Source organism: Halichondria panicea, chromosome 15, assembly GCF_963675165.1.
Source record: "Halichondria panicea chromosome 15, odHalPani1.1, whole genome shotgun sequence".
Taxonomy (NCBI): Eukaryota; Metazoa; Porifera; class Demospongiae; order Suberitida; family Halichondriidae; genus Halichondria; species Halichondria panicea.
Window position 1 is genome coordinate 4,918,565 of NC_087391.1, and position 24,966 is coordinate 4,943,530.

Sequence of the window (24,966 nt, forward strand, 5' to 3'; positions counted from 1 at the left end):
CAAACAGTGTCTAACTATTATACACTGCTGGCAAAGTTTTACAAACACTAATTAGTGACCTTAATTAAGTTGAAGGGCACTGTAATTATAATACACAGCAAGTACTCACCTGCTAGAGTGCCGATGGTTCCTCTAGGTACCTCCATATCTCCCTCCTCCCTCCTCCAGAGCTCAGCCAGTAGTGACCACACTGCCTTGTCACCAGACCCTCGCCACGAGACAACATGAGCTATGGCCTGCAAACACAAACAACAATGGTGGAAAATTTATGATATGTGCACCTACACTGTACATTATGCATGCCCACTCTGGTATGTTCTTAGGAACTTGTTGTAAGCATAATTAAGGGATGGCAAAAGATTTATACAAGCGACCCCGTGCACACCTTATAGGGTTCTCACACAGATCACCAGTAGATCTACTTGCCCTTGAGTTCCCTGAACACTGCAAACAGGTCTATAGCTAGTAGTGAATTTCTCCTTTATGATGATGATACTGAATACTATTAGCCTGAGAAACGTGCATGGCTACCTGGTCAATTCTACATCCTCCATTCATGTATAATAGATCAAGAAATGTATTTCTGTCCTGTACACAATGCATGCATGCCCCCCCCCCCCTGGCCTTCATATTATATTCACAAATGTAATGTTGTCATATTTTATATTATTCACACAATAAATACATGCATACGACAGAAACAGATAATAAAATTGAGTCCATGGTGGTTAAAAATGAGTTAGTTCTCCAATCATCATGACATCTGCATCAACAATACAACACATCATTATTGTGTTCAGAGAATGATTAAGCTGCTTACATGAGCCGTGTGCTCAGTCACATGACGAGGAGAGGTGGGGACAATGTTCTCAGTCAGCAGCTTCATTGGAGTTGTTGCAATGGAAACATGACGGCCACAGAATGTCTGAAAGAAAGAGCACTGAATAATACAGCATTTCTACTAATGTAGCAATCATACCGGGAGAAGAGGGGAGGGGGTTAATATTAGTCTCTATAGCAACTCACAGTGACATTGAGCCCTGGTTGATCCAGACTGTGAAACTGATTCCTGTATTGAAGGAGAGTGAAATTATATACACACATTGGCGGTAGAAATGTTAGCTTGTGCGTGTGTATCTCTGCTTACCCTATAGCCACATTGCTCCTGCCAGATGAATCAAGAGCACTGATCTGTTTCTGCTTTGCCTCCTGTAAGACCACGACATAGTACATCAAATGATTGACACACACACACTACTCACTTGTAATGATTTGTAGTTAGAGGTCCGCTGTAAAAAATCAGTGAAGTCCCTCTTAGCTTTCTCCTCACCCTGATGTGACTGGTTGATCTATAGATTAGAGAATGGTAGTCACACACACACTTCGTCAGTACACAGTGACTACCTTAACATAGAACTGATGTTCATCATCCTCATCACACTTCTTCTGCTCATCGATGAGCTCACCCTGCATGGGTGAACAAATAACACATTACCAATACACCCATGCATACACTTCATGTACACACAGTGTGGACAGTATGGGGTCATAAACATAAGTGGTGTGTACAAGTATATGTTGTGACAATAAAACCTAGGGTTTTAAATTAATAAACAAAACACATAGATAAAAGTACTGTAAATGTACCAAGATTTAGGCCCACCCCACCCACTCACCTGTATTCTGAGTGTCTCCTCTGCCTTCTCCTCATGTGTCTGGAGGATGTTGGTGAGGCACTCCTGGTCTGGGGTGACTGGTCTCAGTCCCTCCTGAGCCAGCTCCCCAGCCACCTCATACCACACCTCACCAGACTGTACATAGGACAATACACATGTAATGAGATACGTACCATAAAGTACAGTACAGATAGTTAAATGTACATGTTTTATAAATATAGAGAGAGATTTTCGGAGTGGTTAAACTGATGTGGGTTAGCAAGACGTTTCAATGGAGGACGATTACACGTCTTGCTAACTCACATGCACATGTACACACAGTGGTTACCTTGAAGTCGAGATAGCTCTCAACGATACACAGTGTAACTCTGTCTTCAGTGGGCAACCCCTCCATTGTATACTGGAACCCTACACAAACACAAGCAAAGTAGCTACATGTATTTAACAAGAGCTTAAAGTCAGTAAGAATGAACATTCCCTCACCCATCTTGCAGCAAAGGGCGTAGATCTTGGCCCTCATATTCTCAGTAATGTCAGTGATGGCAGGTGATGGTGTGAGTGTGGGGAGGGGGGCCACTCCACACGTGCTCTGCTCAACACCCATCAGAGGCTGGGATGTGCCTATAGTCAACAAGACACACAATAAACCTAACTCTGCATCAATACATGAATGTAGTATTTGAAGGCACACAGATGCAAATTCAGATACTAAAACATAGGTTGTTAATGAGAAGGTTGGGTACAAAGAGAACTCCAATCAGACCTCGAATAACTATACATAACAAGATGTCAATAAAATGTCAACGCACAGGGTGAATGCTCTAGCTACTGAGCAGTAGCTAGAGCATTCACTCTGTGCGTTCACATAACGGGTACGAGAACTTTTTACCGTAATGACCTTATGGGAATCTATAAAGTGATGATAGAAAACAGTGTTTTTGGTTGCCTTCGAAGATACAAGTTTCAACTATATTTTTTAACCATGCACCTGATTGCTTGCTACATAAGACTGATGAACAAACTAGGTTTACAGCTCTGAGGCCTCCTACAATCCCACCATCCACCTGTCCCATGTACCAGCCACTAATCCCATGCTCAGAAGATATAGAACTGATATGTTAACATGCACAGTCTTAGACTGCATGGCTGTACCAATACCTAAGGTGTTGCTGGATCAGCCACAATGGCAATGAATCATGTTGGACACTATTATAATTATAATGCATGCGAGGGAATCAGCTGACTTTGAACATGGATGGGAACATTATACTGGTGCAAAGACCACCACTGACAAGAAATGCTGTCAGGCTTCACAAACCACATTATTTTGTTCATATACTATAATTATTGTATATACGGTTGGACCATTGAATCCTTATTTGACTAAAGTGGGACAGTATAAAACAGCATGAGTTAGGCCACCTCAGATATCAAACAACCTTCAAGCCTGGACTACTGTGATTTCAAGAAACAACATCTCCTCAAAAACTGTTCAAGGTGATTTTAACTTTTCATTCATTCAGTCACAATGACAAATTATACCGTAGACCTACAAATCTTTATGTGAATTTGCCTCTACTTCTATTTGCAGAATGGCCGCGATTGTCCTGTACGAGCACGCTGGGTATGCTGGCAAGAGCCTTCCCCTGACCTCTGCAACCCCCGACCTCACTCTTCGCAGCTTTAACGACAAAGCTTCTTCTATTGAGGTAAAGAGTGGTATGTGGACTGTCTTCCAGCATGTCAATTACGAAGGAAAAAGGCTCACCCTAAGAATGGGAAAGTACGACATCGAGTATATTACCAAGAACCTGGGAAACGATGTCATCTCTTCAGCTAGACCTGCTGAAATAATCCTGTATCAGAATGCCCGGTTCCAAGGTAAAACCCTCAAGTTGACTGTTGACACTCAGAGCTTGGTTCCGGAGGGTTTTAACGACATGGTCTCCTCTATTGAGGTCACTTGGGGCGATTGGACGGTGTACCAACACGTCGACTACAAAGGAAAGAGTCTTGACCTGAAGGCCGGAAGGTATGACATGGACTTCATCACCAAGAATATGGGGAACGATGTCATCTCCTCTGTGAGACTGACACCAAGTGCTTGAAGAGAACACTAATTACTGTAAAAACAATGTAATTATGTAGTTATAGTCTAGGCCGAACTATTTTCTGCTGCTTACATTGATTTATTTTGTATACAATGTAATGTTAAAACGTAATTGTGAGATTTAAGCTTAAAAATTCTAGAATAAGATACTCATAGAGCATTCTTCCTATGCGTTATCGCACAGCGGCAAATATTTTTACCGTAACAACCTTAACATTGTGGGGTGAATCTAGAAAAAGCAACGATTAGAAAACAGTGTTTTTTTGTCGCCTTCGAATATCCTACAAGTTCCAACTATAAGTAGCCTATTTTCAACCATGCACTGTTGTCTTCCCCCTCCCAAACTTTGAATCCTAGATGAACTCTGGTGGCACTATAATTATAATAAACAAGTACTCACCTGCTAGAGTGCCGATGGTTCCCCTGGGTACCTCCATATCTCCCTCCTCCCTCCTCCAGAGCTCAGCCAGTAATGACCACACTGCCTTGTCACCAGACCCTCGCCACGAGACAACATGAGCTATGGCCTGCAACAACAGTGACAAATATGATATGTTCGCCTACATACAGTGTACTGTACATCATATGCATGCCCACCCTGGTATGTTCTTAGGAATTTGTTGTAAGCGTAAGGGATGGTAAATGATTAACGAAGTGACAACGTACACACCTTAGGGTTCTCACACAGATCCACCAGTACTCCAAGCACTAGGCTCTGCATGTTGACTGGACACACCTATGGTATGGAATGAAAATATCTATCAAGCTATTTAAAATTATAACTTGTACAAACATAAATGCAGTTATAAATGTAAGGTTAATCGAGGCTCATGCTCACCTGTAGAATGTCCAGCAGTACAAATATTCCCTCACTCTCCAGGAAGATGTCCTCCACCATGGGGTTGCCCACCACAGCACACCACACACAGTCAGTGGCAGCCAAGAGGAGGCGATGGTGACCCAGCCCAGAGCCAAAGTTACCTATATCCCTCTTCAGATAGTTTATCACCAGTGCAACTCCACCATAGCCACCAAACAACTCCTAGAAGGGGAAGGGGGCACTAAAAAGCTTGGAAACTGGCTAAATGCATGTATAATTTGAAAGCATAAAATTAATATTGACTAGCTTAGAGCCATTAGTACTGTAAGTACAGTGTATTGACAGTACTCATACATACATGTACATACACAGTAACAAACCTAGCAAACGGAAGCGTATCAAACGGTGCATGTATAATAACTGTACCTTTCTGTGCATGTCTACCTCACAGACGGAGGATGTGATGAGGAGAATGTCTGCCTGCATCTCGAGGAGTACGGGAAGGTTGCTCTGGTCAGACTCAAACAGTCGCTTGAGGATGCTAATCAGTAGTGGGATGACCCCTTGTTCGTGGAGGTCACGTGTGATCATTTCATCCCCTCCACTGCACATGCTCAGTAGGAGACGTAGCGAGTACCTCAGCTGAGAGAGACGATTGCCACGACCACTATCACCATGGAAACTATTGCCGTGCCCTTTGAATGTTCCTGAATTAATGAAACAATCCACCATTAGTAAGCATGAAACAATAGCCTTTATATATTGCTACATCATGTACATAGATGCCTTAGGCTATGTTCAAAGCAAGCAAAATTCACACACTGCATGTTACCGTGTTCTTGAGTGCACCACTCTATCAACAAGAGTATCCTGGTGTTTCCCTGACAGAGCATATAGTCCTCCACACACTGAGGGGCCAGGGTGGCCAGACTAGACAGTACCAGCAGTTGAAGCTCTTCAAACTGTGCAGGGTTCCATTGCGAATTACTCTCATTAGGCCCCACGTAGGACAGTAGGGATCGAAGTGTTTTCTCTTTAGACAATACTCTGAGAGCTGGCCCTCCGTTAGAGGCCAGGGAGGTTAGGAGGCAAATGAGCGCCTTCTTGAGCTCAAAATCCTCGTGATCCCGTGTGAAACGTAAGGGGGAGGAGGGGTGATGACCACTGGATTCTGTCGTGTGTGTATGTGTGTGGTGAAATAACAGTGTTTCAGTAAAATCAGAGCTCTTACGTAATTTGACATGTACATACCATCAGAAAATGAGGCAAAATAACAGAGCTCCTTCAGAAAGCCAGTCTCCTACAATTGAAAATAACAAGATAAAGGTATTTTCCAGCTACATGTATGCAACTCACCACAAAGGGAGCATCAGGGCAGAGCTGTGCGATTCTGGAGCATATCATGAGCATATCATTCCTGAGCTGTCTGTTCTGCAGTCCCTTGTCACTCTCCACCATAAGCTCACAGAACACACCCTTCAGAATGCTGATACAGTCAATGCTGCTCAACTGAGACGCCACCTAGAGGAAGACACAGATAAAGTGTGTGTGTGTCTGTGTATTCCAGCCCTAACTGCTCAACGGTTGCAATGCGACAAAAACTAACAGCTTCAGTAATAGAATTTAGAAACATATCTCCCCTTAAACTTGTGCTTAAAGTACCTGCAGTTGTGAGCCGTTCTCTAGCAAGTTCCACAGTATTTCAACGGAAGTGAATAGTAATCTAAGCCAAGTAAAGATGATAAAGATGTAATACGATTGGTAAATGTGCTTACTGGTGGTCAGGGTCGTGAAGGGAGAGGGTGTCGCACACTATCTGAGCCCCACCCACACTCAGTATGTGATTGGAGTTGGTGGGTGTGGATGAGAGCAACTGGAGTGTACGTAACATGTCCAGTCTCACACGATAATCAGCACACAACGGGACAGCCTGTATAGTACATAAACAATCAATCATCAATGACTCAGCATTATATCAGTGTGATTAAATCCTCTGTCGGGCCTAATCACGAGTTACAATTTCTTCTGGTATGGCATTAGCAAACAAAACGAAACGCCTCAGATTTTGGAATTACAGCCTTACACCTCTACTTTAACACACCATGTTCTAAAAGCTACAGAATTCAACACATACCTCTACTAGACTTGTGGCCACTCCGCTCCTCTCCACTAGAGCAGCATTGAAGGTCAGCTTAGTCATTTGAAGGCCTGAAAAACGAAAACAGCAACTGATCAACTGAACACAACGAACACATTATTCACTTGAACCCCACCTCACCTTGTTTTAGAGCGTGATTGGGTTGCTCTGAATAGAACGCTGCCACAGCCTTAGCCACTCGGCCTCTTAATGTGTCACTCTTGCCCTTGGCCAGCCTTCCCAACCAGGACAGTGTCTCTATGACCTGAGGTGCGTATGTGTTCTCATCAGACATCTTTTCTTTTAGGAATGGAAGGCTGCAAAGCTCCACCAGTTGGCAGAGGGGCTCAATGTATTCTGGAGTTCTGTGCAATCGCTCTGAGCATGTCGAGAAAAGTTGGCATAAGTTGTAGAGCTCACGGAGAAGCTGTTGTTTTAGTCAAGGTGCATGGTGCATTTAAACTGTACACCAGCTTTTAATAGTGAAGGTGTGTGTATTATAGCTATATAGATGCATCAGGATACAAATCCAGTCTTGTTGTTCTGCGATATTTTTTTCAGAGCCTTCACATGTCTCTCGATCATCTCACTCTGCAAGTAAAGATGTAAACACAGTCCAGTAACAGGTGAACGGACTCACAGTGTGCTTATTCTTTATGATGTTTGTCACTTTCTGGATGGTCACTGAAGATTTGATTTTATCCATTTCTGCTAGCCCTTCCTCAGCCATTGTCTGATCCTCAGTGCAGTCACAGTACAACAACTAATGCAAAACACAGCCTGGTGGACGACATTGGTTTCCATGGCAACTTTCGCTGGTGCAATCCAATTAGAAATATCCTCGGCCACGTGGAGTGAGCCCTGCCCCCTTGACAAGACTTCTCGATCTCTTCTGCAATGGCCAAGAAACGCTCAGCCTTTGCTATTTACCAGCAATTAAAGACTCAGGAGGACATGGAGGAGGTTAAAGAGTCACAGCATTCTTCAGGGAGCTCTGCTGAGGTGCTGAAAGAGGTACCAAGGAAAAGAAAGAGAGAACAGATTGTCAAGAAAAAGAAAAGGCCAAGAGTTGATTCTGATGAGGTACGTATGGTTAGCATAAATCAATCTAGATTGCATGCGAAATCTTTTTTTGCATTTAGGATGTTGTCGAATCAAAAAAATCGAGAAAGGTTAAGGAACGAGCGGAGCGGATGAAAAAGCTGGGAAAGCAAGTGAAATCATCAGGCAAGCGAGGAGATGGTGTTGGGGATCGACCTATCAGGAAAAAAAAGACACATGTAACAACTCACAAAAAATCTGACAGGAAAATGGAGAGTACTAGTAGCTCAGAGCTCTCGGTGGAGAATGGCAAAGGAGGTGATATGGTGGCCGAGAATGACCAATTGGATGGGGACGAGATCAGTGTTCACATTCCATTCCGTTTCCAGTTCAAACCCAACGAATTCGAGGACAGTCGAGATGCAGCCACAGATCTGTTCAGGCTGGTCATCAACCCTGTATCCACTGAGCAATTCTTTGAGTAAGTTGTATGCCGTTTTATTTTCTTGTTATGTGTACATTATCTGCAGGCAAATCTGGGAGAAAAAACCTCTTGTTGTGCATAGACACCAGAAGGACTACAACTCAGGCTGGTTCAGTACACAAGAGCTGGATACAATTCTCAGAGAGGTAATTATTCTGTTCAATGTGGATTTTTTTTGATTTGATGTTCAGAATGACGTGGTTTTTGGGACTAATATAGACGTCACTACCTATGAGGATGGTGAGAGACAGACACACAACCCCGAGGGACGAGCACACGCCTCTACAGTCTGGGAGTACTTTCAGGTGGGCATTGTTTAAGCCACCTGTACGTGAGTGTGTATGTACTGTGTTGTACAGGGTGGTTGCTCAGTACGTCTTCTGAACCCAGCTACTTACTCTAAATCTGTCTGGTTGCTGAATTCCACCCTACAAGAGCATTTCAATAGCTGTGTGGGAGCAAATATGTAAGTAGGTATTCACACAACATTCGGAGTTTCCCATACTGATTGTTTTTGTTCCAGTTATCTGACCCCTGCTGATACCCAAGGGTTTGCTCCACACTATGATGACATAGAGGCCTTTGTCCTTCAACTAGAAGGGAGAAAACACTGGAGAGTGTATGCCCCAAAGTAAGCTCTTAGTGTGACCCTTCATGTACTCTTAGTGTGACACTTATTATTGCATGGTCACAGAACTACTCAAGATATGCTGCCACTCTCCTCAAGCGGTAAGTTATTAAATGATAGCATGTCCTTTCATTAGTCATTTTTTGTTCATTCAGGAAATTTCTCTGAAGACGACGATCTAGGCCCTGTTGTAATAGACACCATTCTCGAACCTGGCGACCTACTGTACTTTCCAAGAGGGTTTATTCATCAAGTAAGACACTCTGTTTCTTATTGTGATTGTGACTATGTACCATGGTGTATAGGCTAGCACACTACCTGAGTCTCATTCCTTGCACATCACTGTGTCTACCTACCAAAAAAACACTTGGGGAACAGTCATTGAAAAGGTAAAGAAGTGTTTCGATCTCACTAAATTTTACCCACTTTGTTTTTGTCAGCTCTTACCCTCAGCTTTAAAAAATGCTATGGTTGAAGATGTTGATTTCAGGAGAGGCCTCCCTTTAGATTGTACACGCTTCATGGGCATAGTCAACTCAGACAAGGTGAGGAGTTTGTGTAACAGTACGTTTTATTTTGTAGACATACGTATTGCTTTATAGGATGACCCAAGACGAGTACAATTTTGCGAGAAAATTTCTGAATTGATGGCCAAACTAATCGATTACGCCCCAGTGGATACTGCTGTAGACGAGGTAGAGTTATGCACATGCAAACATGAATGTGTGTGTGCACATGCTTGATGTGTGTAGGTTGCAACAGACGACATTCACAACTCCTTGCCTCCTGTGCTGACTCAAAGTAAGTGTTTCATTAATATCCATTTACTACTGTTTTTATATTATATTATATATACACAGGTGAGAACCAAAGCAGCGTTGTTGGACGGGGAACCAGATGGATCGGTGGTGATGTTGAAGAGGGGATTGTTTTGACACCTGATACTCAAATCAGGCTAATTCGTTTTGGATCTGTTAGGTACGTAACACAATGTAAATCAGGCTAATTCGTTTTGGATCTGTTAGGTACATAACACAATGTTATACGTTCTCTGACGTATCGATCCCCCTTCACTGCCCAGACTAGTGATAGAAGACGGTGAAACCACTCTTTATTACACCCTACAAAATTCCAAGATCTATCACGAGAAGGAGCTCATAGGGATGCAAATTCATGAAAATGTGAGTCAGTGGATTGTTGACATGACAGCTAGCCAGCCATACACATTTTGTCCCTCTTTCCTAAATATAGGATGCCCCGGCTATGGATTACCTGATCAATGCTTACCCTGAGTATGTGGCTATCTCTGAACTGCCTATCGAAGATGGAACTGATGAAGACAAGGTGTGTTTAATACAATAATTAAGACCATATTTAATCATAATTCGTTTTTCAGGTGAATCTGAGTCACAATTTGTACAGTCAGGGATTGCTAATGACCGAACTTCATTCAGAATAAATGACAATAATAAATTATTTATGCTGTTTTGATTCAAATACTGAAAAATGTGATAAATTTTGTTCTGACTTCCCTCGCGTGACATTAATAATTACCATTACCTATCAATGATACATTTATATTTTCATCGTGAATTTTCTTCTGACTAATGTGCCCACCCCATGTGTCTGATGGTACCTATCTCACAATAGATGACAGTTTTATGTGCCAACTGGACCACTCCCCCCCCCCCCCTTCACTTTCATCAATTTGCAATAATATTATTTTCATGTGAAGGAACACAAAATAGAAAATGGAAGTAAATAAGATAGAAAAGAAGTGAAATCAATTTGAATAGTGGTGGCTCTTAGAAGAGCCTTTTTGTTGAATTTAGAGAGTTGAGATTTAACCGCCGAATCCATAGAGAGTACGTCCTTGCCTCTTCAGAGCATAGACGACATCCATGGCAGTCACAGTCTTTCTCTTGGCGTGTTCAGTGTAGGTGACAGCATCACGGATGACATTCTCAAGGAATACCTTCAGGACACCACGAGTCTCTTCATAGATCAGTCCAGAGATACGCTTGACACCACCACGGCGAGCAAGACGACGGATAGCGGGCTTGGTGATTCCCTGGATGTTGTCACGAAGAATCTTCCTGTGGCGCTTGGCGCCTCCCTTTCCGAGTCCTTTGCCTCCTTTTCCACGTCCAGACATGATGAGCAGATTTTCTTCTTTTGATGAAGTTTGTTGAGAACAAAATATTGATGAACTTGTACAGAGCTTGATAGCTTTTATGGTACAATTTACCCGACTACATTGTAGTCTTCCAAGTTGGAGCATGCGCACTTCATAATCCACAAAGTGATCCCTACAGATTTTCAAGCTCAATATTTTCTTGTGGGGGTGTGGCAAAACATACATTTCCGGTGTGAAGAATAAATTAAAAGTGCTCCCGGGCCAGGCTCCAAGAAGCAGCGCAGCTTTTCTGTTCAATATGCCACCAAAGAGAAAGAAGTTTGAGTCCACTTTCCCAGCAGTAAGTATTAGTGAATCATGCATTTACATAATCTTGCTGGTGCTCATTCATGGCTCCTTCTTGGAATGTTTTATCGACCATTTTTTATCTCCGTACGACAGGCCCGTATCAAGAAGATAATGCAGCTGGACGATGATGTGGGACGAGTAGCTTCCTCCGTTCCAGTCGTCATATGTATCCATTATGGCATATAATTATTATTGTGGAACGCTGGCAAGTGTACATTCTTGTATACTTATCCTCGACCTCCTGTGTTATTCAGTTGTAACTGTCACATCGATAGTTTAACCTTAATACAGCCAATAGTTGTTGTGTGTTGTGTGTGTGTGTGTGTTGTGTGCTATAGTCCTTAACCCAGGTGATCCATAGCTCGAGCAGTAGAGATATTTCTTGAGTCACTGTTGACCAGAGCTGCCGACTATGCTGACTCAAGGAAAGCAAAAACTCTCACAGTTAGTCACATGTAAGTACCAACTTCTCGTTGTAATGTCAGCAGATGAATCTATCTACATTGTACTAGTACTACTGTGTAGGTCAATGTACGTACATGTATGTTCAAATTGTCAAAGCCCCACATTTACAATAATCATGTAGATGCCGTTGATAGTGTTTTTTTAGTACATCTGCTTGTATTATGTATCTGTGTGTGTGTGTGTGTGTTTGTTTAGGAAGCACTGTATTGAGAGTGAGAGACAGTGGGACTTTCTGAAGGAGCTCACCTCAAAGATAGCAGACATCTCAGCCGAGCAAGAAGAGGCTGCAGAGAAGTATGTACCAAAGAGAGGCAGGTACGTTGTACTCAAGCAATAATAAAGTGTGGATGCAGTTAGTATAACTTTTGAAGACACGTTTTCACCTATAAACTTGTGAATTCTACGTGTAGGTCTTGAGCCAGCACTCACTTGTTATTGAACATAACGCACATGATCATGTTTCTGATGCTCATACACTCTGTCTCTATCTCCAGGAAGCGACGGACCAGCCCTAGTGGGGGCAAGGCTCGCACTGGCAAGAGGAAGCAGAAACAATCTGTGAAAAAGGAGGAGAGTTCCGAGAGTGAGGATGAGTCCCCTCAGCCTGAACGTGAGCCTCCCCAACCAGCTGCTGCTACCACGATTAAGGAGTGCGTTGGTGTCTCAATGGTTACAGTGTCGGCTATAATTGCTAATGAAGTGCTCAGCACACAATCACATGGCATTGTATGTCCCACATACAGTACCAATTTGGAATGTGTAGCCTTGTAAATGTCACTTAGCAGATTGTAATTCAAAGACAAGCTGAAAAGCTTTTATCATCGGTAGCTACATGTAGTAGCGTATTAATTATTCGCACCTTGTAACGTTGTGTATGTGACTTGTATGTCAATTTTATCAAGCTGTTCACCTCCTAAAATTATAACCCCCCCCCCCCCAGATCTCAGCCTGTGCAGCTGTCTGAGAGCCAGTCTGCTGAAGTATCAGTGCCTAGTCTGGTGACCCCCGTCAGTGTGGGGGGCAGTCTGGTGACCCCCGTCGGTGTGGGGGGCAGTCTCTCCTCCCTCACGGCTGGACTGCAGAGAGTGACCAGTCAGGAGAACAATAGTGATGACGATTATGACTAGAGTAAATATCTCTCTGTTTGTGTGCTCATTTCACCACCATTACGTTTATTCATGATTTATAAATTGCCTATAATTATATCATTTTCAAATTGTATTCCTTTTGATGACATGTGACATGCTGTCAATAAACTACACAATCAATTAAAATTAATTTAATTATACATGTACGTAATCATGCTATCAATCTATAATTATTATAGTCTTGGTCCCAGCTGATTTTTTGGGGGGAGGGGTGTGGCCACATTAGTTAACAGATCTACAGATTAAAATTAATCATGAATTCAAAAATACTTTTAAGCGTATATATACAGCGTAGCTACTGACAAAAAATTGATCTACAAACAACACAGTGTGATTTGTGATCATGTGATTGTTGGTTGTGAATGTACACACACAATAAGTTCACAAGTCTCTTCTTATAACACAAAGGTCACACACACGCACTGGATAGTCCCATCCTCTGGACGGCACAGGGATCTGATGGGTGGAGCACTTGTCACAAAACCCCTCCCCGCAAGCTCGACAATGATGCTTCGAGTCATTCGGTCCAAATTCACTCTTACATTTGTTACAGTGTTTTATCTTTGCATCGGGCACCCAGTATGAAGGTCGAGCAGACTCAACAATGACATCTTTAGGATAGCTTATAGCACCAGTTACTAAACCAATAGCAGATTGCACCACCTCTCCCATATAGCGAGCAGTCACAGTGGCCTCGTTTGCAGCTGTCTTCTCGGTGTTTGTCGTAGCGTTTGATCTCTCTTCTTTACGTGATCTGTGTGAGGGTTTTCCTTGGGCTTGCTTGTAACAGGAGACACACACACGCACAGGCACGTTGCCCCATCCTCTCCAAGGGACAGCCATGTATTTCGAGGAGCACCTCTCACAGAAACCACCTCCACACGCTCGGCAGTGATGCTTCGTGTTGGCCGAGCCAAACTCTTTCTGACATTCCCCACACACCTATGGAAAATTAAAACAGTTGGCATTTAGGATCACAAGCAAAAAACTCAATTGCATAGATCGCATGTATGGAATAGAGATAGGATTCACGTGAATTCTAAAAATGTGAAGAAGGCCCTGACCGGATTTGAACCAGTGATCTCCTGTTTACTAAACAGGCGCTTTAACCAACTAAGCCACAGAGCCAGCTACACACACAATGACTTGTGCCGAAATCAAACACTCCAGAGAGGCCGGCCATACATTAATTACATTAATGAAAATTCAAGAAAAAAGACCCTGACCAGATATGAACCGGTGATCTCCTGTTTACTAAACAGGCGCTTTAACCAACTAAGCCACAGGGCCAGCTACATAATGACTTGTGCCGAAATCAAACACTCTAGAGAGGCCATACATTAATGAAAATTCAAGAAAAAGGCCCTGACCGGATTTGAACCGGTGATCTCCTGTTTACTAAACAGGCGCTTTAACCAACTAAGCCACAGAGCCAACTACAAATGTCTACCCACTGCTCTTACCAGGATCTTGGAGTTAGGGGTCCAGTATTTGGGGGCTATTTGATCAGACATCCAACTGGAGATAGTCTTAGCCGGCTGAGCAGAGACACTCCCCACTGCCTCTGCCACATCCCCCACACGATCTAACAGTCGTCGTACAACATTCTCTGAGCCTTGACCAGTGGCAAAGTCCTGTGAATTGATAAGAACTTGAGTGTGTCGTACTTGCACATAATACTGTATCTTACCACTCCACTACTTGTGAATGATTCTCAAATGAGATTGTAATTAGAAACATGAAGCGTACATAATTATACAATGGTCAGCAAAATCAATTACCTGAGGCCATATGTGCTTATTGTCAGTCTTGACAGCTGTTGACTCTGGGTCCTTGTTGCCATACCAGTGCTGCCTGCTCCTGTAAATCACACCACAGTGTGGGCACTCTATCACATACCTGCACACACAACAAAGTGGTGACAAAGTTGTCAATGGTAATTTGGTAATACAGACACACAGTACTTTATGCATAATTATTGCTACGTCTTGCTTGCCTATAATAATTACACAGTGAAATTTAGCCTGGGAACTAGCTGGCCAAAATGCACTGTTTTTGAACAAATCAAAGGGTATACAATGTATACGCTTACATTGTACATGTAAGTACTCTTCAGAGCTAGCCTTACATTATAATAAGTGTACAGTACAGGATTGCTTACTCACCCTGCCCATGCGTACTTGGCCAGACCCAACCAGCTGGACTCCCCAGTGGAGGAGGTCTCAGGAGCCACCACACTCTCCACACCACGGTCAAAACATGACTGTAAAGAAGAGAGAGAGACAACACATTTTCCATATAATACTTGCATTGTGAGATGTACAGCCAGTTCACTTTAGACACATTATTACATGACAGGTATACAAACTTCTCCAGTACAAATAATTATTGCTTACTTTGCAGAGGTAGGTCTTGTTATCGAAGGTATGGTTGTACTTACACCTTGCTCCGTTGATCTTATGAGATTCTCCATTTTTCAAATGGTTCATGCTCAAATCACAACGAACCCTGACAGAGAATAAGGACAATACATTAACACTCTAGGAGCTCAAAATCAGAGAAATACTCACCCACAAGATAAACATTTCTCAGGACATGTGAAATAAGCGTCTGGGAAGGAGGACATTCTCACACTGGATACATTACCACTGAACTTGTCGTTGAGAATCTGTAAACAATCAAACGGAAAAAATCTCTATTTCAGACTTCAAATAATGTACGTACCTTCAAGGCAGTGTATACTATGTCTGGTCGGCGTGGTGATCTGACAACGTTGTTGTTGATGAGTCCTCTCACCACCTCACACAGACCACTGAAGTCAGTGGGAGGGGCTTGGGTGCGTGTACCAACATACTCCACTGAGGAGAACGCCTTGGGAATGTAACCGAGCTCAGAAAACCTGCATGGGAGAGAAGGAGGTATAACATTTATTGATTACACAAAAACATTTATCCCTTCAGTCAAATTGATACAGGTACGTTAATGCGATCTTGACGGATGATCTTGCACTAGCCTGCTAACCTAAACTATAAACTATACTCCACCTTATTCTAAGCAGCTCCTCTGCTGTCATTTGGTGATTGCCTTTCTTGCGACTGTCTCCTTCGCTGACCTCCTCTGTGGAGAAGAACTCAGGAGGGCTGTCATCAGAGTCATCACAGCTAATAGAGTCAGTGAGCCCATCTTCTGGTGGGTCAGAGGTCACTGTGCCGTGTTCCCCTAGCAACTCAGTATACAGTGTCTCATGGAAGATGACAACACAGGGCCCGAGGGAGGAGAGGGGCGTGTCCAAGGAACAGCGGTCAGACGCTGCCTGGAGGGGGAGTGGGAGGAGTGGGTGTAAAGATGTGGTAGTTGAACAACAGTGAATAACCTGTATCCACTTCTTAGTTGTTAAGATGGTACTCCTCATACAATTTTACAATTGGATTACTTGCACAGGCTGTGTGGTTCATTATAGATAAATATGATGCATGCATGCTGACATGACAACCTGTACCTTGAGCTCTGGACTGAAGTATTTCCAGTAAGCATCGGATGCATCCCCTAGGAAAGTGAACAGGTCGTTGTGAAGCCTCTCCGCTCTTGTGCGATATAAAACCACATCGGAGACAGCCAGCACCTTGAGCAGTAGTCTAGTACGACGGTGCTCGTTCTTAGAGACACCCAAGAGACCCTCAGAGTCGATGAAGATGGCGTTGTGTTTGGGGGAGTAGGCTGCCCACACTCCAATGGTACAGGAGCTCTGGCCGGGGGAAGTGGGGAACACCTGCAGAGGAGGGGGAGAGGAATTTGATTTAATAAATGAGATGGGAGAAAATAATTATTTGGGGGGAGACACTTCACCTCTTCTGCATTTATTAGCTGTTAAGATCTACACATGGAAACAGTACACTATGCTTTCAGCGTCGACAATGTAAATCCCCGAGAAATGTTGGTAAAGTAGGTATACAGTAGTGTCTTTAATTATTATGTGTTAAAACGCTCATACGATAGATAGCCTTAGGGGTGTGTTTACATTTTCTCCATCGAAAAACGTATGATTGAGAGTGTGTGATTTCCCATCTCCAGTGTTCCCAAATATGGAGACCACCTTTGCCTTACAGTCACCAGGGCAACCAAGCCTCTGCACAAACTCCGCCTTGTCAGTCACCTGCAGTGAGCCATAGTCCATTAAAACACAGATTAATCAAAAAGCATAGTGAATTAAAATATAGATGGTCCATCTCGTATCCACTTGCGCTACTAATACCCTCTCCCTATAAATACATGTACAGTACGTACAATTTCTTCTCGTTTACCATCAGTTTTTCCTCTTCATTCACGAGCAAGAAGCTGGATACGGACAAGAGTGGTTGTTTGACTTTCAACGATGCAGTCTCTTGATTGGTTCTGCCTCTCTCTCCATGGAGACTAGTTCTAGTGTGTGCCCTGAGCTCTCTAGTGGAGTGGAGTAGACTCTCACACTTTGAGCATTGGTAGGTGGTGCAGTCTTGACAGTAGAACTCTGCTCCAGCCCCCATCTCGCAAGCCAGGCCCTCTTGACATACTCTGCCTAGGCTGGTCTCAAACAAAGATGCTTCAGGAGCAAGCATCTTTAAAAACTTTAGCGTTACTATTCTTTAACCACGCCCCCCCTAAATTGCTGAATTGGCAAATTTGCCATGTGTTGTTTGCGGCCACGCCCCCTTAATCAAATCCACATCAAAGAAACTGAAGCTTTTACCCATCAAGTTGTAACAACGTTACCTAAGGATCTAGGAAGCTTTAATTCTTACTGATCAAGGCCCTTCTGTGGAACTGTGGTCTGCAAGTTATAGTGGGGGGTAGGAGCTAGCGTAGGCAACATGTCTAAGACTAAGAAAAGGCCGATTATTCGGTCAGATAGTGAAGACTCGGATGGGAGTGAAAATGTGGACCAGGTAGCTGTAATAAGTCTATAAACTAGCTTAAAATCCCACTTTTCTTAAACTCTAATCATGCATACACACATCCACACACAACAATAATTGTCAAAAGCTATTCACCCCCGAACTTTTGGCTACAAAATGTTTGTCCCTGTTTTTATTTAAGAGGGTCCTAGCACACAAATGGCCTCGTCCGCTTTTAGGCCTGACCCTTTTGCATTTCACCAAAAACACACAATATCCCATTGTTTGTATTCCACAGGAAGCACTTTCTCTGACCACGACAGCTGTCAAACGGCCCAAACTGTCCTCCCCAGCTGCCCAGTCCAGCGGGTCCGACTCAAGCTCTGAGTCTGGGAGCGACAATGAGGTCAGGGTACATGCAGCAGTACGTATATTTACCACAAACTGACAGCAATTGACACATAACACATTCTACAATCTGATCTAACCTAAAAATGTATACATTCACCTTTTGGGGATCTAGAAAATGTTTTGCTAGTGAAACAAGCACGTACATGTATTCTATGTTAAGTAGTGTATTGCTGATTTTAAGTCTCTTTCTCAAGTGTGTCCACATAGTTGTGACTGAATTGTTACCTTTATGTTGTGTTTGCAGTGGACTGTGGATGGTAAGAGTAAAGGCAAGAAAGGACGAGTGCCTCTGATCAATAGGGGGCGTGGCATTGGTCGTAAGATGATCATGGGTCACAAACCGTCAAGTGAGTCGAGCGATGATGAGGAGGATGGGGACAGTGAAGAGGAGATGGTGAGTCAGGGGAACCTGGTGAGGGCTGGGGGGGGGGCAGTGGAGAGGAGATGGTGAGTCAGGGGAACCTGGTGAGGGCTGGGGGGGGCAGTGGAGAGGAGATGGTGAGTCAGGGAAACCTGGTGAGGGGTGGGGTGGTGGGGGGGGGTTGGCAGTGGAGAGGAGATGGTGAGTCAGGGGAACCTGGTGAGGGCTGGGGAGGGGGGGGGGGCAGTGGAGAGGAGATGGTGAGTCAGGGGAACCTGGTAAGGGCTGGGGTGTTGAGATCACTAGCTCCTGGAACTGGTGCAATATGTACTACTTATTGGTTGACGTACAATATTTGGCGTGTGGTGTTATTATCATTTGATTGTAGTCTGTTTTTTATCAGAATTATGCCTAATAATTATGGTCTCTAAGCGGTAGCCTTACTAACATGCATTGTTAGCTAATGTGATATCAAAACTGCGTGTCCGTGCATACATGTACATGTAACTGTATCAGTGTGTACAATATTGTTGATGCTGATTTCCTGTGTATGTAAACAATGTACCTAAATAAATATATCTTTCTCGTACTCACAGCCAAAGCCGATGGTTGCTAGTGGCTTCTCCAGTAGTGGTCCTGGTCAGAGCTCGAGCTCGGACAGTGACAGTTCCTCAGCGGACTCCCTACAGTTTGACGATGGTCTCGACGATGAGTTGATTGGGGACGAGGATGATCGGAGTAAACTGGACCAAATGACTGAGGCGGAGAGGGAGCAGGAGGTCTTCAAAAGGTAGAGTCTATCTTATTAGTGTTCTCTCAGTAGTGTAGCTCTCACTCTCAAACTAGAGCACAATGTTGCTCCATATACAGTAGTATATCTAACTATATAGAGTATCTGCCTCAAACTTTAATGTCTGGTATTGTATACTGGGAAAAATTAGCTAGGCTGCTATCTCTGTTGGGGACATTTTTACTCAGTTAATATCTCGTGCATAAAACATTCAGATTACACCTGCATCAAGTAGACATTTTTCTTTCTTAGGTTTGAGAAGCGGCAAGCTCTCAAAACTCGGTTTGAGATTGAGCAGAGGCTGCGTAAAGAAAAGAAGGCTGAAAAGAGGCGCTCCAAAGCGAAAGGGAAGCAGAGAAGACCCACTAGGGACACTCGAGTGAGGCAACAGGACAAGAGCAAGTCTAAAGCCATCGACGAGCTCAAAGCAAAGAGATCTGCAGGTAAGTACATGTTGCTTCCCATATTGAAAGCTATTACTTTTGTTGTTCTAGTGCTGTATTATGCATATATATATGTAAATAAACTGCCCCTTATCAAAACATTTCTCCCTATTCGTTGGCATTTCCACTGTTAGACGAACTCTGACTGGTATCCATTTATTGAAACGGTGCTAGCATCACGAATTGCTTATAACTCTCTCCCAGACAAAATGCGTAAGGCAGAGGCCGAGAAAGAAGAACAGTCATTCAAGCCTCTCAACGCTGCTGACATATTCTCCAGTGACGAGGAGTCCTCCAGTGGCACTGAGAGCTCCAGTTCCAACGCTGACTCAGAGGACGATGTAGGGGGAAAGTCCCTTTCTGCCCTTCGTCGAGATGGGAGCAAGAGCATCACCACTCTGGCGCAGCTCAACAAGATCAAGCTGTCCAGATATCGACTTGAGAAGTGAGTACTTACTGCATCTTTGGGAACACTGTTATATGTTACATACATGATGTAGAGGTGCCCTTTGTTTAACAGGGGGGGGGGTGTAGTTGAACATCTTTCAACAGCCATATTAACGTTACTTTATTGATCCAATTTCAAAAGCTTAGAAAGATACCTTTCAATTGATGTGTTTAAATTCAAAATTTGGTTGGGGCCATAATTAAGCATTTTCATCCCTGTATATAATCCATGGTATTTGGCCGAAATTGGCAAATTCATTGATGATACCATTTTAAAGGTATTTTTCTAAGCTAAGCTTTCAGAAAATTGTTGAAATTGGATCCACGGAACTCAAGTTAATGGCGACTGAAAGAATTCCAGAGCCATTATAGGTTGCATTCAAACTGTTCATTTGGTGGGCCTGGGTGCCTGACCTTTATTTTAAGGGCTGGCCGTTAAGGGGGATTCCCCTTCCCGATAGCAGCCTCATTGTACTTTGTATATTTTACGTATACAAACTGTTTGTGTTGTGTTGCAGGTGGGTCCACATGCCATTTTTTAAGGACACAGCCATTGGTTGCTATGTGCGGATCGGCATTGGCGCTCACGATGGAAAAATGGTGTATCGGGTAAGTACCATATTATACTACACTATGGAATTTGGAATTTGGCTCATTTGCAAAGGTTATTTTTTCACTGTAAAACATACAATTTAACTTTTTATAGTTACATGTATACATCAAGCGTACAGTACATTCAAGCATACTATTTACAATGGTTAAAATAAATATCATTGTCGAGTACAATAGTAATTTCGATGTGTAATCTTATACTGTTCAGTTTTTCTTGGAGTCAGACAGGCCACTAATATCGGTGGGAATGTAGTTGTAGGAGAGGGTAAGATAGTCTTCGAGCACACTAACTTGCTGTCCATAGCATTTCTCATAGCATTCGGTGGGTAGGATAGATCCAGTATTTGATTCCAAGCTTAGGGAACTCGAGTTTTGAGCAGTCAATAGCTTCTCCATGTTTACTAGTAGAGTGTTCAGGCTTGACGTGAAGTCCTTCAGCTCGATTGTGTAGATTGCCTTAGGGGATGCTATAGGGTCTTCTTCATTAGGGCTTCTAGTAGTGGCCGAGCTTGGCTGCTCGCTGTTGGATGTGGACACGTCATCAAAGTAGTCTCTGTAGCTCAATAGAGAGGTGTAGTCGTTGATAAGGTTGGCCTGGAAGTCAGTGCTTGGGTGAGGATGCTCGTACGTGATGGGATCTCTCTCCTCTTGGAAGCAGGTCGGGGACGGAGGGACCTCATAGCCAGCTAGGATCACATTTTGGATATGGCCGAGCAGGATGCTTGCCGACTGCCAGGATTCAAGTGAGGCTCGGTTTGCATCCTCTGATAGTTTCTTTAGGCTTGGTGGAGGTGTGGTGGGTTGTTGAGTGGGAGTGTCCACAGTGGTGTCTGTGGTGGTGGGAAGAGGAGCTCCACAGGCCAGAGAGGCCATGGTGGTGAAAATGAGGAACAATACGTCTAGCTTCATTGTATTTTGTCTTGGCAGTTTCGTGAAGTTTTTTTGCTTGTTCTTCTTGTGTTTTTGATGAGTTCTACCCAAAATGTATGGAAGCGTTGCTTTAATAGCCCGCTAGCGGCTGAACTGTGTGGTTCCACTTGATGAGTGGTGCAGCATAGGCCTGCACTCTACTGCCCCCTTAACAGCCCCTCATTCTTTGTCTAACTCTAAAGGGAAAGCTTAACGCAGTCTCCTTCCACAACTCTGGCAAGCTTAATCTCATTCACGGGACTATGTTTACCATTTACCAGTCAAAATTTCCATTATTCATACCCAAGTAGGAATTCATTCACCAGTTGTCAGTGGTTAGGGGTGAACCCTCAGTTCCCCTTCTACGCTAGGGGGATTTTGAGTGTTCATAAGCACTAGATCATACCTGTACCAATCGGATCCTATTAGCGTGTGAAAATTCGTCTAGTTTTATTTCGCATAACTGTGTGTGTGTGTGTGTGTGTGTGTGTGTGTGGCATTATATGACATCACGTTGTTATGTGCTTGCTTGCAGGTATGCAGGATTGTGAATATTCAGGAAGGACCTAAAGTGTACTCTCTGGGTTCCACAAAGACGAACAAAACCCTTCGATTAAAGTGAGTACACAGAAGCCGTGCGTGTAATGTTCATGTGATTGTCATGTGACACCCATACAGACATGCTACTCAAGAGCGGCAGTTCAGAATGGAGTACGTTTCTAACAGTCAGTTCTCGGACACAGAGTTCACTAAGTGGCTACAAGAGGTGCACGCAACTTGTCTAGTTAAAAAACTTCAGTGCTAACTATAACTTGTAACTAACATTCATTTCAGTTGGAGTCCCAAGGCATGAAAGCTCCTTCTCTGGAAATGGTCAGCAAGAAAACAAAACAAATCGAAGCAGCCAAAAATTTCTCCATGAATGATAAAGATATTGAGACGGTAAAATGGCATGGCTGTGTCTTCTTTTTTTAATTTGAATTTTACACTTTGCTTTAAAATGTGTGATCCAGATTGTCAAAGAGAAGGAGAAATTCAGAAAGAATCCAAGGAACTATGCCATGACCAAGAACAGACTCATCAGAGAAAAGGTACCGGAAGTGTGTGTTGTTGATCATGTGATGCATGTATGCTTAGCTTACATGTAAAATGGAATGTACACACCGTCTGATATCCCCCCTTCTTGTTTCCGTATTACTAGAATATTTTACTGGTGAAAAACCTTTGCAAATGAGCCAAATCAGCAGAAAATTTGACCTTTTGTGATCTAACTATTGCGTTCTGGCAAGGATCGTGTTATGTTTACTAGTGGTTTTACGATTTTATTGTTGCGAATTGGTCAACCCTCGCAAAGTTCGTAAATATTTGATGCTTGCAAAACACGGTATCACTACCACCCCTCCACCCACTCATTCTCCTTTCTTCCAATCCCCCACTTTCTCCATTTGTACTATTAATTACACTCCCCCCACTTTAGGAACTGGCTGAGGTAGAGGGTGACCAGGATCGAGTGGGTGTGCTCTCTACGAAGATTGAGGAGAATGAGGAAAGGGCAGAAGAGTTGGACAAACAGCGAAACAAGGGACTCTCGGCCATCAGGTGAGGGTGGGTCGTAAGGTGTCACTATGGAGATGGCTGTATTGTTACCAACAGTACTGGTTAAGCTTACTGTAGTATGATCATGTTATCCGCTTCTTTGAGTCGTTCCAAGCAATCCGCATCTGTGACCTAGTATGTATTACAAGCAACTCACAATACAATGTAACACGTGCACTGCCTTTATTTCCCCTCAGTTACATCAACGAGCGTAACAGGCAGAGGAACGTCACCAGATCAGAACAGGCACTCAAGGTTCACACTTGTAGTGGATGAAAGTACATGTATCATGTCCCATTATAATGGCTATGTTTTTAGTATTCATATGTTTATTATTCACATTATAGGAAGAAATGGCTGCAGCTGATAAAGATGTCAATGACCCTTTCACTAGGAGAAAGTGTCAGCCTACACTAGTGACATTGGTGAGTTTGCTGCGCCCCAGTCTCTTACCACTCGCCTGTTATCAGTGTGTGTGTGTGGTGTGTTGCAGACCTTCAGGGAGGGAGGAGTGAGTGGAAATGCAGAGGAACAGTTACAACAGCTCTCTCAAGATAAGAATCAGGAGAAGGACCCAGCGAAGTCAACAGAGGTGAGTACATATGGAATGGTAACAGCTAGTGGATATAGATTACATTATTATTCAAACAGTACGTACAGTACATAACCCACATACTGTACATACAAACTAAGCTTTCAACTCAATAGAGACGTACGTGAACTTACTTAAACTCCACAGAAAGAGACAGCTTCAGATCTTGTTGGTACAGCTTCTAATGGACAGGTACGTAATGTGGAATATACTCAACTTTGTTAGTTTAAGTATGTTTCCTCTTCTCAGCCGTCCACGAGTGCCGTCACTGTTCCTACGCCCACCAGTAACGTGGAGGATCTCTTCTCTGCACACGACTTCGACATACAGATTGACCTACCCACTGGACCAGAAGGTACTCACTCATGCATATCTGTTGCTAGTGTGTGCAATGTACACATGCATTGACCGACAACATTTGGAGGCCAAAGGCTATGGTAACATATTTCTTGCCAGATCCTAGGTACATATCTATTAACCGTAATTATTATGTAACTATAGACTGGCTTTTCATTGGCTGTTAGTACTTCCTAATCATTAGCTACGTAACTATTGATTTATGTATGCAACTATATTAATTGTTTCCGTACGCATTTAATAATTACGTATGTCCCTCTCCCTCTGTAGTTCCTTCAACCATACGATCAGTCCCCAAGTCCGTCCCGACAGAAAAAGGTAGCCATGGCGACGGACCCAAACGTTCCCTTAACCTCTCAGACTATAAGAAACGGAGAGGACTCATATGATCCATCACATGACTCTCTCAAAACTAATGTGTTTTGGTGTATTTGTCTCTCTTTTTGCATTATAGATTTTCAGCTTGTGCACTAACTGTTTATTATAATAATAATTATAACAGCCGTTCAGATTAAATAACAACTATATAATTGTTGTTACCAGGCAACTGTCAATATTATATATAAATGGTGGGGTCATGACC

General features: G+C 43.2%; 7 protein-coding genes, 1 long non-coding RNA gene and 3 other non-coding genes across 11 annotated transcripts; 4 read left to right on the forward strand and 7 right to left on the reverse strand.

The window, feature by feature from the left end:
- Nucleotides 1-646: 646 nt before the first annotated feature.
- Nucleotides 647-7,553, reverse strand: LOC135349409 (cilia- and flagella-associated protein 69-like). Its single transcript, XM_064547938.1, has 22 exons — nt 7,384-7,553; nt 7,269-7,334; nt 6,885-7,170; nt 6,741-6,814; nt 6,382-6,536; nt 6,269-6,329; nt 5,963-6,127; nt 5,858-5,906; nt 5,439-5,777; nt 5,033-5,313; nt 4,625-4,828; nt 4,457-4,522; nt 4,187-4,313; nt 2,160-2,297; nt 2,005-2,084; nt 1,677-1,811; nt 1,405-1,467; nt 1,263-1,349; nt 1,148-1,209; nt 1,027-1,069; nt 821-925; nt 647-763 (listed from the first exon to the last, which is right to left on the reverse strand). Exons 1-22 carry the CDS (start codon nt 7,471-7,473, stop codon nt 755-757), a joined length of 2,685 nt encoding a protein of 894 aa, XP_064404008.1. The 5' UTR covers nt 7,474-7,553; the 3' UTR covers nt 647-754.
- On the forward strand, nt 3,082-3,906 carry LOC135349410 (uncharacterized). Its single transcript, XR_010398915.1, has 2 exons — nt 3,082-3,173; nt 3,268-3,906. It is a non-coding gene; the product is annotated as an uncharacterized LOC135349410 (long non-coding RNA).
- A 37-nt stretch (nt 7,554-7,590) lies between the features above and the next one.
- Nucleotides 7,591-10,431, forward strand: LOC135349136 (ribosomal oxygenase 1-like). The gene is made up of 16 exons (XM_064547628.1): nt 7,591-7,826; nt 7,886-8,265; nt 8,315-8,414; nt 8,460-8,573; nt 8,628-8,734; nt 8,792-8,899; nt 8,963-8,997; nt 9,052-9,149; nt 9,202-9,285; nt 9,337-9,441; nt 9,499-9,591; nt 9,649-9,697; nt 9,757-9,874; nt 9,978-10,077; nt 10,148-10,240; nt 10,293-10,431. Exons 1-16 carry the CDS (start codon nt 7,641-7,643, stop codon nt 10,353-10,355), a joined length of 1,833 nt encoding a protein of 610 aa, XP_064403698.1. The 5' UTR covers nt 7,591-7,640; the 3' UTR covers nt 10,356-10,431.
- A 163-nt stretch (nt 10,432-10,594) lies between these two features.
- Nucleotides 10,595-11,117, reverse strand: LOC135349139 (histone H4). Its single transcript, XM_064547630.1, has one exon. The coding sequence runs from the start codon at nt 11,049-11,051 to the stop codon at nt 10,740-10,742; it is 312 nt and encodes a 103-aa protein (XP_064403700.1). The 5' UTR covers nt 11,052-11,117; the 3' UTR covers nt 10,595-10,739.
- A 133-nt stretch (nt 11,118-11,250) lies between these two features.
- LOC135349137 (dr1-associated corepressor-like) lies at nt 11,251-13,080 on the forward strand. Its single transcript, XM_064547629.1, has 6 exons — nt 11,251-11,373; nt 11,475-11,547; nt 11,743-11,836; nt 12,042-12,161; nt 12,341-12,496; nt 12,787-13,080. Exons 1-6 carry the CDS (start codon nt 11,332-11,334, stop codon nt 12,971-12,973), a joined length of 672 nt encoding a protein of 223 aa, XP_064403699.1. The 5' UTR covers nt 11,251-11,331; the 3' UTR covers nt 12,974-13,080.
- A 150-nt stretch (nt 13,081-13,230) lies between these two features.
- Nucleotides 13,231-17,623, reverse strand: LOC135349135 (zinc finger FYVE domain-containing protein 1-like). Its single transcript, XM_064547627.1, has 11 exons — nt 17,296-17,623; nt 17,013-17,147; nt 16,494-16,763; nt 16,039-16,307; nt 15,719-15,893; nt 15,565-15,662; nt 15,391-15,502; nt 15,160-15,257; nt 14,776-14,893; nt 14,458-14,628; nt 13,231-13,936 (listed from the first exon to the last, which is right to left on the reverse strand). The coding sequence occupies exons 1-11, from the start codon at nt 17,587-17,589 to the stop codon at nt 13,376-13,378; spliced, it is 2,301 nt and encodes a 766-aa protein (XP_064403697.1). The 5' UTR covers nt 17,590-17,623; the 3' UTR covers nt 13,231-13,375.
- Trnat-agu (transfer RNA threonine (anticodon AGU)) lies at nt 14,049-14,122 on the reverse strand. Its single transcript has one exon. It is a non-coding gene; the product is annotated as a tRNA-Thr (tRNA).
- Trnat-agu (transfer RNA threonine (anticodon AGU)) lies at nt 14,211-14,284 on the reverse strand. The gene has a single exon. It is a non-coding gene; the product is annotated as a tRNA-Thr (tRNA).
- On the reverse strand, nt 14,355-14,428 carry Trnat-agu (transfer RNA threonine (anticodon AGU)). The gene has a single exon. It is a non-coding gene; the product is annotated as a tRNA-Thr (tRNA).
- A 59-nt stretch (nt 17,624-17,682) lies between the features above and the next one.
- Nucleotides 17,683-24,930, forward strand: LOC135349142 (RNA polymerase-associated protein RTF1 homolog). Its single transcript, XM_064547634.1, has 18 exons — nt 17,683-17,916; nt 18,164-18,271; nt 18,521-18,670; nt 19,234-19,427; nt 19,680-19,870; nt 20,075-20,315; nt 20,836-20,926; nt 22,374-22,456; nt 22,517-22,604; nt 22,673-22,780; nt 22,852-22,929; nt 23,316-23,437; nt 23,632-23,689; nt 23,782-23,859; nt 23,928-24,026; nt 24,174-24,218; nt 24,276-24,381; nt 24,654-24,930. The coding sequence occupies exons 1-18, from the start codon at nt 17,842-17,844 to the stop codon at nt 24,770-24,772; spliced, it is 2,034 nt and encodes a 677-aa protein (XP_064403704.1). The 5' UTR covers nt 17,683-17,841; the 3' UTR covers nt 24,773-24,930.
- On the reverse strand, nt 20,997-21,887 carry LOC135349145 (uncharacterized). Its single transcript, XM_064547637.1, has one exon. It carries the CDS (start codon nt 21,836-21,838, stop codon nt 21,134-21,136), a length of 705 nt encoding a protein of 234 aa, XP_064403707.1. The 5' UTR covers nt 21,839-21,887; the 3' UTR covers nt 20,997-21,133.
- Nucleotides 24,931-24,966: the final 36 nt, after the last annotated feature.

What these genes read in the sequence shown, in the direction of transcription:
- LOC135349409 (XM_064547938.1), bottom strand. Translation starts at nt 7,473, where the DNA reads ATGGCTGAGGAAGGGCTAGCAGAAATGGATAAAATCAAATCTTCAGTG. An exon ending in AACATCAGTTCTATGTTAAG is followed by an intron (nt 1,350 to 1,404) that starts GTAGTCACTGTG and finishes TCTAATCTATAG; the next exon opens with ATCAACCAGTCACATCAGGG. An exon ending in AGGAGCAATGTGGCTATAGG is followed by an intron (nt 1,070 to 1,147) that starts GTAAGCAGAGAT and finishes CCTTCAATACAG; the next exon opens with GAATCAGTTTCACAGTCTGG.
- LOC135349136 (XM_064547628.1), top strand. Translation starts at nt 7,641, where the DNA reads ATGGCCAAGAAACGCTCAGCCTTTGCTATTTACCAGCAATTAAAGACT. An exon ending in TCCACTGAGCAATTCTTTGA is followed by an intron (nt 8,266 to 8,314) that starts GTAAGTTGTATG and finishes CATTATCTGCAG; the next exon opens with GCAAATCTGGGAGAAAAAAC. An exon ending in AGCTGTGTGGGAGCAAATAT is followed by an intron (nt 8,735 to 8,791) that starts GTAAGTAGGTAT and finishes TTTTTGTTCCAG; the next exon opens with TTATCTGACCCCTGCTGATA.
- LOC135349139 (XM_064547630.1), bottom strand. Translation starts at nt 11,051, where the DNA reads ATGTCTGGACGTGGAAAAGGAGGCAAAGGACTCGGAAAGGGAGGCGCC.
- LOC135349137 (XM_064547629.1), top strand. Translation starts at nt 11,332, where the DNA reads ATGCCACCAAAGAGAAAGAAGTTTGAGTCCACTTTCCCAGCA. An exon ending in TATGTACCAAAGAGAGGCAG is followed by an intron (nt 12,162 to 12,340) that starts GTACGTTGTACT and finishes CTCTATCTCCAG; the next exon opens with GAAGCGACGGACCAGCCCTA. An exon ending in GCTGCTACCACGATTAAGGA is followed by an intron (nt 12,497 to 12,786) that starts GTGCGTTGGTGT and finishes CCCCCCCCCCAG; the next exon opens with ATCTCAGCCTGTGCAGCTGT.
- LOC135349135 (XM_064547627.1), bottom strand. Translation starts at nt 17,589, where the DNA reads ATGCTTGCTCCTGAAGCATCTTTGTTTGAGACCAGCCTAGGCAGAGTA. An exon ending in ACAAGACCTACCTCTGCAAA is followed by an intron (nt 15,258 to 15,390) that starts GTAAGCAATAAT and finishes TCTTCTTTACAG; the next exon opens with TCATGTTTTGACCGTGGTGT. An exon ending in GCCAAGTACGCATGGGCAGG is followed by an intron (nt 14,894 to 15,159) that starts GTGAGTAAGCAA and finishes TTGTGTGTGCAG; the next exon opens with GTATGTGATAGAGTGCCCAC.
- LOC135349142 (XM_064547634.1), top strand. Translation starts at nt 17,842, where the DNA reads ATGTCTAAGACTAAGAAAAGGCCGATTATTCGGTCAGATAGTGAAGAC. An exon ending in ATGATAAAGATATTGAGACG is followed by an intron (nt 22,781 to 22,851) that starts GTAAAATGGCAT and finishes TGTGTGATCCAG; the next exon opens with ATTGTCAAAGAGAAGGAGAA. An exon ending in GTACAGCTTCTAATGGACAG is followed by an intron (nt 24,219 to 24,275) that starts GTACGTAATGTG and finishes TCCTCTTCTCAG; the next exon opens with CCGTCCACGAGTGCCGTCAC.
- LOC135349145 (XM_064547637.1), bottom strand. Translation starts at nt 21,838, where the DNA reads ATGAAGCTAGACGTATTGTTCCTCATTTTCACCACCATGGCCTCTCTG.